Here is an 11,868-nt window from a genome sequence, read left to right on the forward strand (position 1 = left end):
CCCGCTAAATGCCAATTCACAAGCAAGAACATTCAATCTTAGCATTAGCTTCATAAATAAAAACAGAGCAGGACAAGAGCTTAACGAATATGCTAGGCTATGCTAGCGGCTATGTTAGCAGCTGTGCTAGCGGCTGTGTTAGCAGTTGTGCTAGTCGCGTAGCTAATCGCGGTTAGCGGTTTTACACAATAACATAAGGCACAAGTGTAAGACAAAATTGGCATTTACCTCACAGTAGGGTACAACCGATTTTCACTCCAGCTAACTATCAGTCAACCCGAAAAATACGTCCGTCGGCCTTCTATGAACTCTCATGCTCACTCGACACTGTTCAGCTCTCGCTCTCTCGCTTCCTGCAGAGTGCTCACGGCCCCCCACTTGCTCCCACCCCCTCTACCTGAGACTACTTCAGGGTTCACTGGAGCTGTAGTACATATCAATACCAAATCAAAAACAATGACATAAACCTCAAAATACAAATACAAAGGTTGTGCATTGAACTCACACACATCACATACCTTGCAGGCATTTGTATACACAATATTGAACACAGTGAACATTTGCATTTAACTATCAATATAAATGAACTATTTAAATAAATGAGCTACTTATATAGCCAGGGCTACACCCTCCCCCTTCTGAATGTCTGAATGTCCCCATCAGACCTACTTTCATTAGGCCAGTTAAAACCTCACTAAGGAGTACTGGCTAGTGCATTAACATTTAGGAGTCAGGGTCGTAGCAAATCTGAATTACCATACCTCGGTAACTAATAGTCACAGGTCTGTCAGTGGGCCTTCCAGGTTCATCATAACTGAGGCGTACTACAGGTCTCACTCTCCTTTTTGTTTTGAGGTCATAGGGTGAGTCAGCACCTCCAACTGAGACACTAGGTGTGGGACCATCTCTCTCCTCCAGCTCTTCAGCCACCACAGAGTCTTGGTGTTGCTGTGAACTTTCCTCCGTCTGATCTACTGCTACTGGGATTTGTTCCCCCTGTTCCTCCACCTCAGACAATTTATGAACACTGGGATGATCATTTTCCATCTGGTCAGGAAGGCTCACAACCTCCTTTTGCGCAACCCCCTCACTTTGAGGTTCAACACTGTCACGAAAGGCTAAAGGAGGTTCATAGTAGACACACTGTTCTTCAGACTCTGAAGACCAATCATCTTCACTCAGATGCTCCAAATCGCGTGTCCGATTTTCATTTTCACACCTTACTTGCTGTGCCCTGGTCCTTGGTCTCTTTGGTCGCGCTGTCTTTTCTGATGGAGCAGACATCCTGACCATGTAACCAATGGGCAGCAGGTGATCCCTATGCACGGTCCTCACAATACCAGTTCCTCTCTCTGGTTTTACACGATACACAGGGAGATTGGGTAACTTGGAGATCACTATGTAAGGTAGTGAGTTCCATCTGTCTTGTAGTTTGTGCTTTCCTGTGAGGCCGAGATTCCGAACCAGTACCCGATCACCTTCCTCAAGTGTCTGATTCCGAACTCTCGCATCATACAGTCTCTTGTTTCGTTCATTATTTCTGGAAGCTGCATCAGCGGCTAGCTGGTAAGCTTTTTGAAGTTCTTTTCTCATGTTAGCCACATACTGGTGGTGCTTTAAGTCATTTTCTTCATCTGACCCCACACCAAAACACAGGTCAATGGGTAGTCGCGCCTCTCTTCCAAACATGAGGAAGTAGGGCGAGTATCCTGTGGCATCATTTCTAGTGGTGTTGTAAGCATGTACTAGCTGGCTTATATGCTGGCTCCACTTTGGCTTTTTAGCTGGATCAAGGGTGCCCAACATTGCCAGCAAAGTACGGTTGAAACGCTCAGGCTGCGGGTCGCCCTGAGGGTGGTAGGGTGACGTTCGGGACTTACGAATGCCCAACAGGGTCAATAGCTCCTTAATGAGCTTGCTCTCAAAATCTCTACCCTGGTCTGAGTGAATGCGAGCAGGCAATCCATAATGCACAAAGAACTTTTCAAAAAGTACTTTGGCGACAGTCAGTGCTTTCTGATCTTTTGTGGGAAATGCTTGAGCATACCTGGTGTAATGATCAGTGACAACCAGCACATTAGCTATGCCTTTAGAGTCTGGCTCAATAGAAAGAAAGTCTATGCAGACCAGGTCTAGAGGGCCATTACTGGTGATGTGCTGTAAAGGGGCAGCTTTCTGTGGGATGGACTTCCTAGCTACACACCTTCCACAGTTCTGTATGTATGTTGCAACTTCAGATGCCACTCTGGGCCAGTAAAACCGGTCTTTAATGAGCTCTGTAGTTCGTTCTGTGCCCAGGTGACCAGCATCATCATGCACTGATTTTAGTACCATTGGCCGATACTTAGCAGGCAAGACAATCTGACTTACTTCTCGACCAGAGGGTCTTGTGGTGACTCTGTAGAGAAGGCCACGCTTAACCTTTAACTTGGATCTTTCTCGCATCAGCAACACAACATCTGGGTTTGCATGCGTAGAAGCTGAAACACTATGGTTTCTCTCAACTTGAGGTTTCACCACACCTATAACTGGATCAGAGTCTTGGGCTTCTGACAGTTCTTTTAGGCTTAGCTGTTGCAGCGGGCCCACTTCTATCTGGGTGAAGTTTGCATATAAAGCTGGAATGGCGTCTGGCGAAGCACCAAGCTGGTCGACAAATCTGGTGGTGTGTTGGCAGACACCATCTGTAGTGATCCGACGACACAAAGCTTTTACCCCAGAGGGTGGGATATCCACCCATCCATCTGCTGTGTCTTGCGGACTCCTGGAGAGTGAGTCGGCATCCACATTTTCACGGCCGGGCTTATATTGAATGCTGAAATCATAGGTGGAGAGTGCTGCTAGCCACCGATGACCTGTCGCATTCAACCTGGCAGTGGTCAGGACGTAGGTGAGTGGGTTATTATCAGTTCTCACCGTGAACTTGGCACCATACAAGTAGTCATGGAACTTCTCCACTACTGCCCATTTCAGAGCCAAAAACTCCAGTTGGTGAACTGGGTAGTTCCGTTCTGCATGACTCAATTTGCGGCTGGCAAACGCTACTGGGCGGAGTCCTTCTGGGTACTCTTGGTTCAAGACTGCTCCTAGCCCGTCCAAACTTGCATCAACATGTAAAATGTATGGTTTGGCTGGATCAGCAAATGCCAAGACTGGAGCATGTGTGAGCTTGTAAACAATGCTCTGAAAGGCATCATCACAAGCTGGGGTCCACCGATCACCAAAAGGCTCGGCAACTCGAAAGTAGCTATTTTGCTTTACTTTAGCAACACCCTTTTTGCTACCATGTGCAGGAGGATATCCCTTAGTCAGTTCTGTCAACGGGCGGACTATGGCGGAGTAGTTCTCAATGAACCGCCGGTAGTATCCACAAAATCCGAGAAAAGATCTCAGGGATTTTAGATCAGTGGGTTTCTTCCAGTGGGTCACGGCACTCACTTTCTCAGGATCAGTGGCAACTCCAGAGGCAGAGACAATGTGTCCCAAGAACTTCACCTGTGGTTGGCAAAATTGGCACTTGTCAATGGAGACTTTGAGACCACATTCCTCCAGCCGGTCCAGGACTTTAAGTAGCCGTTCCTCGTGCTCCTCCAGTGTCCGGCCAAACACAATAAGGTCATCCAGATACACAAGGACTTGAATGAGGTTCATGTCTCCAACAGCTTTCTCCATTAACCTTTGGAAGGTTGCAGGCGCGCCAGTGATACCTTGAGGCATCCTCTCAAACTGGAAAAACCCAAGAGGACAGATAAAAGCCGTTTTCTCTTTATCAGCCTCGGACATCTCCACTTGGTAATATCCACTTCTCAGGTCCAGTACAGAAAACCACTTGCTTCCTGTCAGACAATCCAGCGCATCATCTATGCGTGGCATAGTGTACTGGTCTGGGATGGTTCTGGAGTTCAGTAGACGATAATCAATACACATCCGCACCTTGCCATTCTTCTTCCTGACTATGACAATCGGGGAAGCATACGGACTTCGTGACTCTTTGATTATTCCGGCTGCCAGCAGTTCTTGTAGATGGCGTCGGACATCCTCAATGTCAGCGGGTGCGATTCTGCGGGATCTCTCCCTGAATGGTCGAGGGTCTCTCAGCCTTATGTGGTGAGCGACACCTTTGGCTAGGCAGACATCCCACTCCTCCAGGGAAAAAACATCCGCTCTCTTTGATAACTTTGCTGCTAACCTGGCTTTCCACTCTTCAGGGATAGGAGAATCTCCAAAGTCAAACAGCTCAGGGTCAATAGACCTTTTTTGGGCGGAGGTCTTTGTTAACTCAGTGACGGTGTCCACCAAGTACACCTGAGCTAGCACTGTACCAGTGGGGACAATAGTCTCTCTTTGGGACTCATTTCTTAGCAGAAGTGTGAAACTGTTAGTGTCCATCTCAGAAGATGGTAGTACCACAGGTGGAACCAACACTCCAGCTGGGAGGTTTGTGGATTCGCCCACCTCCACCATTAGAATACTTTTGTCTAATGGCTGCTGTTGTTCCACCTTGCAAACTGCATACTGTACTGCACAAGGAGGGATAGTGATAGGCCCGGGGCCTTGCCACTTCACGTGACCCACCACACCTGTTTGTTGGGTGCTTAGCGATGAGGGCTGTTCTGGGGAGAGGGTATTTATCCTCAGTGAGTGAACCTCATCTTTTCCTCCTACCTCTTCACAATTTCTCAGCAGAGAATGCAGTTTCTGGGAGTTAGTACCAATGATGACAGGAACAGGGTCTGGGCTCTTTGGATCTGGACACACCAAGGCCAAGACAGTGACTGTCTCTACAGCTTCCTTTGAGTTGGGGGAAAAACCCACCTCAACAGCCACATACCCCTTGTATGGGTAGTTGGAATCACTCAGTCCCCATATGGCGAGATCTTGTAAAGGAAGAATGGGCACATTGGGGATGAAACGGGAATACCAGCTCTCAAATATAATGGTGACTTGAGAGCCGCTGTCAAGGAGAGCTCTACATGGTTGTCCTTCTATGGTCACATCGGTCATCATGGATGGGCCAACCAATCCATCTGGGAGTCCACAATGTGATGATGTGTGTACGGAACTTTTCCTGATGGAACCGACCTGTGTGGGCTCAGAAGCGCCACCTGTAGCCCCTTTTTCCTCTTTGCTCCTACGAAGGGCTGCGAGTAGCCTCTGGATTACTTTGGCAGTGTTTTCAGGAGCCATGCAGCGGGTGGCAATATGGCCATTCTCCCCACACCGGTAACAGAAGTAACTGTCTGAATCTTTTGCAGCATGTGGTCTGTTTACCTTGCTTCGTCTGGCTCTCTCATCTCTCTTTGTCGAGTCCGTTTGGGTTGAACCCTGTGACACAGCCATAACAGTCAGCTGGTGTTGTAACTGTTGAACTTGCTGCTTTAACTGCTGGACTTCTTTCTCCGCCCCAGCCTCAGCAACTTTCTTGGTTTGCTTAGACATTAGCTCGGAATCTGAGCGCTTGCTTGTTAACTCTTTAAGCTCAGAGCGTAACTCTTTGATCTCGGCTTTGAGCTCTTGAACCTCTGTCGATTTGGCTTTTGTCTCTTCGCCAACTTTCACTTGTCTCACTGTGGTGTTTGACTCATGCCTCACTCTTGCATGGTCTTCTTCTTCTCGAATCTCACTGAGCAGCTTCAGGAAAGTAGGTGGCTCCTCCTTCCTTTCTCTGAGTCTTAGCTGCAGTAACATTATCTCTGACTCAGTCGCACCCCGTATAAGCTGGTCAATACGTGCACGGTCGACTCGATGGCTAGGGAGACCCCCTCTCTGCACTACTTTGGTCAGAGAGCGTTCCAATCTTCTCAGGAAGTCTGACAGCTTTTCTCCTCGCTGTTGACCCAGGCTCCTGAAGGTGAGGTACAAGTCTTCACCTGACTCCAGGGATCCAAATGCACTTTCTAGAGCCTCTACATAGCTCTCCGGGCTAGCATCAGGGTTATCTCGCCGTACAGCTTGGATGATCTCCAACGCCGGTCCCTTTAGGCTCTCAACTATTCTCCTTCGCTTCTCTCTCTCAGAGCAGTCGCACTCTTCAATTATCAGGCGAGCCTGCTCAACCCAGCTATCAAGGCTCTCTTCACCTGCCGGAGTAGGAGACTGGCCAGAGAATATCCGCAGACGTCGAGATGCAGTATTCTCACTGGTAGGTCGCATAGTTTTCGCTAACAGGTCTCCGACTGCCCGAATGATGGATTCAGGGGAGTTTTCCTGTGGGGTTTCAGTAGACAGCAAGGCACTAACATCATCAATTGTTTTACCTTCTTCTACCATTAGTTTCTTAAGCTTGGCTGAGAAGTCATCAGCTGACCTCACAGATTCAGTGAGGAGGGAAATCTTCCAGACAGGACCTCCGTTCAATGGCTGCACATGCGGTGGTATGCGGTCTGGCTGAATATCTTGACGGCATTCACACAGCACAAGGTTATTGCCTGTCTGGGTGTCTGTTAGCCTATCTCTCACTTTTACTCTTCCAAAAACTTTCACTGACTGAGCAGTCTCTTCAATGTCTGATAAGTCAAAGTCAGTAGGAACATCATGCAGTACAAAAGCCCGGTTTGGGTCTATACCTGCTTTACTGCACCAGCTACTAAGCTCAGGTGTAATTTGAGACTCTTTTCGAGTAGTCATCATACAAATCCTAATGCTGGTGTGCTAAGCGGTGCAAATCTGTAAACAAAATACTCCTTTAAAGAACAAACTAGAAAAGTTAAGCACGGGAGTATCCCAGCGGTGCCTCCAGAATTGTGTAACACCCGTCCCACGTTCTATTGAGAGGGGCCCTGGGTTCCTATTGTTACTTTCCTATTGATACTCCCTTTTTAATGCTTATGGTACAAAATATGCAATAAAACTACACTGTATAGAAATAAATCACACACAAGCAAGTCAATTATATGATGCCAGGTCTCTCTTGGAAATGAGATTTTAAATCTCAATGAGATTTTTACCTGAATAAATAAAGGACTAATAAATTGTAAAGTTAACTCCACTTTAGTAAATGATTAATTAACGACACAGAAGAAAATAAGTAAAATTAATAAAGTTTGTTAAACAATGTGATGTATCTACTTTAACAGAAACAAAATAATCAAACAATATTGTGGGCCCACACACACTCTCACCGACACACACAGACCTCAAGTGCTACAGTCTTTCTGCTAGCAAACCCCTCGTTGCAGGCCTGAGTCGTGGCTTGGGTGCGTTGGGACCTAAAACAATATGGTCGCTTCACTTGTTGCCAAGCAGTAAAATAAAAAGCACGTGCAAACAGTACTCACACCTCCAGGCAGTTCAAGGGGATAGCAGGGGAAACTGGGTCAAGGCTACCAGCAGGCCACGGCAGCAGCACTCACAGTCGTCCTCGCCACGTGCTCTCACGTGAACACATAACTTCAGCCCACCAGCAGAAGGGACCTCTCTGACACGCCAGCAAGACGTCCGTCTCCTCCTACTGAATCACACAACCCCGCTAAATGCCAATTCACAAGCAAGAACATTCAATCTTAGCATTAGCTTCATAAATAAAAACAGAGCAGGACAAGAGCTTAACGAATATGCTAGGCTACGCTAGCGGCTGTGTTAGCAGTTGTGCTAGTCGCGTAGCTAATCGCGGTTAGCGGTTTTACACAATAACATAAGGCACAAGTGTAAGACAAAATTGGCATTTACCTCACAGTAGGGTACAACCGATTTTCACTCCAGCTAACTATCAGTCAACCCGAAAATACGTCCGTCGGCCTTCTATGAACTCTGCGTTCACTCGACACTGTTCAGCTCTCGTCTCTCTCGCTTCCTGCAGAGTGCTCACGGCCCCCCACTTGCTCCCACCCCCTCTACCTGAGACTACTTCAGGGTTCACTGGAGCTGTAGTACATATCAATACCAAATCAAAAACAATGACATAAACCTCAAAATACAAATACAAAGGTTGTGCATTGAACTCACACACATCACATACCTTGCAGGCATTTGTATACACAATATTGAACACAGTGAACATTTGCATTTAACTATCAATATAAATGAACTATTTAAATAAATGAGCTACTTATATAGCCAGGGCTACATATATATATATATATCTCAGTGCATCTGCCCAGATAGCAGCAACAACGAACCCAAAAGTATGATAGGGTACTGTAATGGAACAGCAAACAGGGTCTTTATTGGATTCCACTTGCACAGCAGGATGAATCCAGAAGACACAAGGATGACAGATTCAGGCCAGACCAGGCCTGCAACTGATCCAGATATCTAACTCTTACTATTAACAGTAAAACATATTTGCTGTCAGAGAGCCATTGGTGAAGGCTGATGTTACTTAAATCTACCAATTGTTGAACTGGGGAAGGACCAAAGCTCCATACAAACTAAAGAAGAACTTTATACAATGCAAGATGAAGCTCAACATTGCAAAAATGACATTATAAAAACAAACAAAAGAAAAACTTAACCAAAGCAGAAAAATAAATTAATCCATCCATCTTCTTCCTCTTATACAGGGCCGGGTCGCGGGGGCAGCAGCCCAAGCAGAGAAGCCCACACCTCCCTCTCCCCAGCAGCCTCCTCCAGCTTGTCCAGGGGAACACCAGGCGTTGCCAGGCCAGCCGAGAGATATAATCTCTCCAGCGTGTCCTGGGTCTGCCACCTCAGCCAGGAGGCACCAAGAGGGCATCCTTCTTACTGTATCTCTAAGGGAGAGGCCAGTCCCCCTTCAGAGGGAGCCCATTTCCAGCGCTTGTATCCGCAATCTCATTCTTTTGGTCACTACGCAAAGCTGGTGACCATAGGTGAGGGTAGGAACGTAGATCGCCGGATAAATCACGAGCTTCGCTTTTAAACTCAGCTCTATCTTCACCACAACGGACCAGTAACGCATCACTGCACTGCAGCCGCGGCACCAATCCGTTGTTGATCTACCTTCTCCCGTTACTCGTAAAGAAGACCCTGAGATGCTTAAACTCCTTCACTTGAGGCAGGAACTCGTCCCCGACCCGGAGTGAGCACTCCACCGTTTTCAGGCTGAGGACCATGGCCTCAGATTTGGAGGACCCTCAGATCTGAGCCAATGGTCCTCCAAATCTGACCCCTATGGCGCCATAGTCCATGGGGCACCGCCGGGCACAGGCCCAAAAAAGGGACATGGGCCCGTCCTCCTGCAGGCCCACCATCTGCAGGATGCGCCGTAGTGTCAGGTGCAATGTGTGCCAAGCGGTTGCCAGAGTGGAGGCCCTGGCAGACTGATCCCCAGCTACCAAGACTAGAAACTGGGACAAAATTAAATAAATACAAAAGCAAAACTCAAAAATGGTACAAGACCCAGTATGACCAGTACGAAGTCAAAAGACATACAAACAACACATCATATGGAAGTAAAGTAAAATCACTGGTCTGCTTTGTGTGAGACTGACCTTTAAATGGAAACGTGGAGAGATTAAAATTACAATGATGGTTATTGATTGACAGATTGTTTTACTTCAGACATGTAAATAAAATGGAAAATAAACAATTAAAAAACTGACATTGTTTCATTCAGTTGCCACGGTGACATAACAGGTAAAAAGAGTGACAGTTTTCTGTTTTTGAGAACTCTGACTTTAAGGACACCTGCAAACCCATTAATCTGACTTTGTAGCTATACCATTCTGGTCATGTGATCATGTGGTTTGTAGGAACACTCCTCTTCCTCAGAGGATCCACCTGTGCTTCCTCTCCTCTCTCCTCCACCTGTTACAGTGAGGGAACGTCCTCCATGATGGAGGAGCTGCTGGAAAGTGCTGAGAGTTTCCTCCAGAGTGAGACCTCTGTCACAGTTCAGAGGATCTACGGCAGCAGAGACCTTCATGGACACTAAAAGTCTCAAACACACAACAACAACATCACACTGACTCCACTCTGACATCACTGATCAATAATCAAAGAACACACAGATCAAACTGATTGATCAGCCATCAGAGGAGTCGGATCAATGGAGCTGCTTCTGTTCCTGATGTCCCCTGTTTGATCCTGGACCTGAACTCTGCCTGCAGAGGAGACGCAAGACAGTCAGACAATGAAGTTTCATTTCTAGTCAAAGCACCTCAGAAAACTGAATAACTGAAATTATATTTTATTCACATCAGAATTACATGTGAGAAGAAAATGTACAACCTCATTGTTCCAGACTGTCAGAATCAAAGAGCATCACTGACTCACACTGGAATGTGGCTGAATGTAAGTGAAGCTCTCAAATAACCGGTCAGTTTATGTCCCCACACTCACCTGTGGTCGTGAGCTTTGGTAGTGACTGAAAGAACAAGACTGCAGATACGAGTGGTGGAAATGAGCTTTAACCTGGGTGAGGTGTTTTGGGCATATATCCACCGGAAGGAGGCCCCGGGGAACGTCTTGGTGCTCCCCAGTCAAGCTGGAAGAGGAAATGTTGCGTTAAAGTATCACCAATAAAACGGTATCAAGGCTACTAAGTCAGTTTCATAAATCTCATTTTCCCACTTGTTGATGCCCAGACTGGTTGAAACTAGATTTAGTTTGCTTGCTGTTGAAACATAATCCAACATAATCATTCTAACAAGTCAAACTCAAATCACAAGACAGTCAGATAGAAAGAAATAAACAAACCTTTGACTCCAGCAGCACCGTTTTGTATCTGTAGATATTCCTGCTGTCAACTACACAGTTGTATCTTACTGTCACTCACTGTGGGCTGTTTCAGGGTCAGACTGAGGTCTCCAGTTTTCAGCAGGTCTTCATCCATCTTCGTTCGGTCTCTGTAAACCTGGTGCTGTTCTTCAGGCCTCCAGCCGTTCTGATACACGTGAAGCTTCCTGTTGTATCTGTCCCTCCACTTCACTCTAACATCTTCAGGCAGGTTTTCTGTGGTTTTGGCAGCTGGACAGACTCCGCCCCCTCCTCCACCTGACAGACTGAGAGGACACAAACACACCGTGAGCTAAACAGATGGCAGCAGCAGTTTGCAGCAGAGTTATAGAGAAAGCTGAAGGAGAGAAGCAGACCACAGCAGGAGGTAACAGGACAGAGATCTAAAAAGTCAAAGCAGTTTTTAAAGATGTTGGAGACGATCAGAGTCTGATGGTGCTGCTTCACAGTCATGTCTCCTGTCAGTGTGGATCTACTTACTGCTGAAAGTGTTTGTGGACCTAAAATGAAACATTAGAGAGTTCAAGGAGTTCTGATCACAGATCCTGTCTTCTGTCAGGATCGGTGTCTTTGTAGGACAATATGACTCAACAAAGCACCGGATTTAAAACATCTTCAACCTGGAGCCTCAGAAACTGTCACACATCAAGGTTTCATTATTTCTACACATCACTAAGTCCTCAGGATCAACACAGCTCATCTCTACAGTTCTGTTTGAGCTGCTCTGTTGGACCAAAGAGTTAAATCAGCTCCACTGAAACCTGCTGATAATCACATGACCTCAGATGAGCTGCTTCCTCCAAACAAACTGAATGACTGTGTGGATCTGTTCATCAGTCATGTTGAACATGAACAGCTTTGCAGGATGAAGAAAACGGCACAAGTATAGTAATACTTCAAATAATTGTGAGCATCTTTTTCTTCAACAATATTCTAAAAGTGCATCTGAAGCCTCGTGATATAGTTGAATCTCTGATTTCTGTCTTTATTGATAATGTTGATTTCTACTTTGTGATCTGTGTTTTAGTTCTTGATTTGTTTGCTATCTCAGCATGTAGAGTTCCAGTCTTACTGGATTACTCCAAGTTCTGTTTGCTGTGAGTTTTCAGTGTTTCATTATTTTGAATTTTTGGTCTTTCTTTAGCTCCAGTTTCACCAGTGTGTTGTCTGTGTGTTTAGTTCTGATCTTCATGTTTGCTTCTTTCAGAAAGA

At 46.3% G+C, this 11,868-nt stretch overlaps 2 protein-coding genes across 3 annotated transcripts in view; both read right to left on the reverse strand.

Annotated features, from left to right (window-relative positions):
* LOC120438415 overlaps positions 1–11,868 on the reverse strand; it is a 190,598-nt gene that overhangs the window by 135,993 nt on the left and 42,737 nt on the right. The gene's annotated exons all lie outside the window — the stretch shown is intronic.
* Positions 352–8,332, reverse strand: LOC120438384. 2 transcript variants are annotated; one of them, XM_039608777.1, is made up of 2 exons: positions 7,669–8,332; positions 352–7,447 (listed from the first exon to the last, which is right to left on the reverse strand). In XM_039608777.1, the coding sequence occupies exon 2, from the start codon at positions 6,628–6,630 to the stop codon at positions 724–726; it is 5,907 nt and encodes a 1,968-aa protein (XP_039464711.1). In that variant the 5' UTR covers positions 6,631–7,447; positions 7,669–8,332; the 3' UTR covers positions 352–723. The 2 variants fall into 2 exon arrangements, with proteins under 2 accessions (XP_039464711.1, XP_039464710.1); XM_039608776.1 differs by having other exon boundaries at positions 352–7,450.

This window comes from Oreochromis aureus, linkage group 3 (assembly GCF_013358895.1).
Source record: "Oreochromis aureus strain Israel breed Guangdong linkage group 3, ZZ_aureus, whole genome shotgun sequence".
NCBI classification, from domain to species: Eukaryota; Metazoa; Chordata; class Actinopteri; order Cichliformes; family Cichlidae; genus Oreochromis; species Oreochromis aureus.

Coding starts and splice junctions, on each gene's coding strand:
- LOC120438384 (XM_039608777.1), bottom strand. CDS start 6,630: ATGATGACTACTCGAAAAGAGTCTCAAATTACACCTGAGCTTAGTAGC.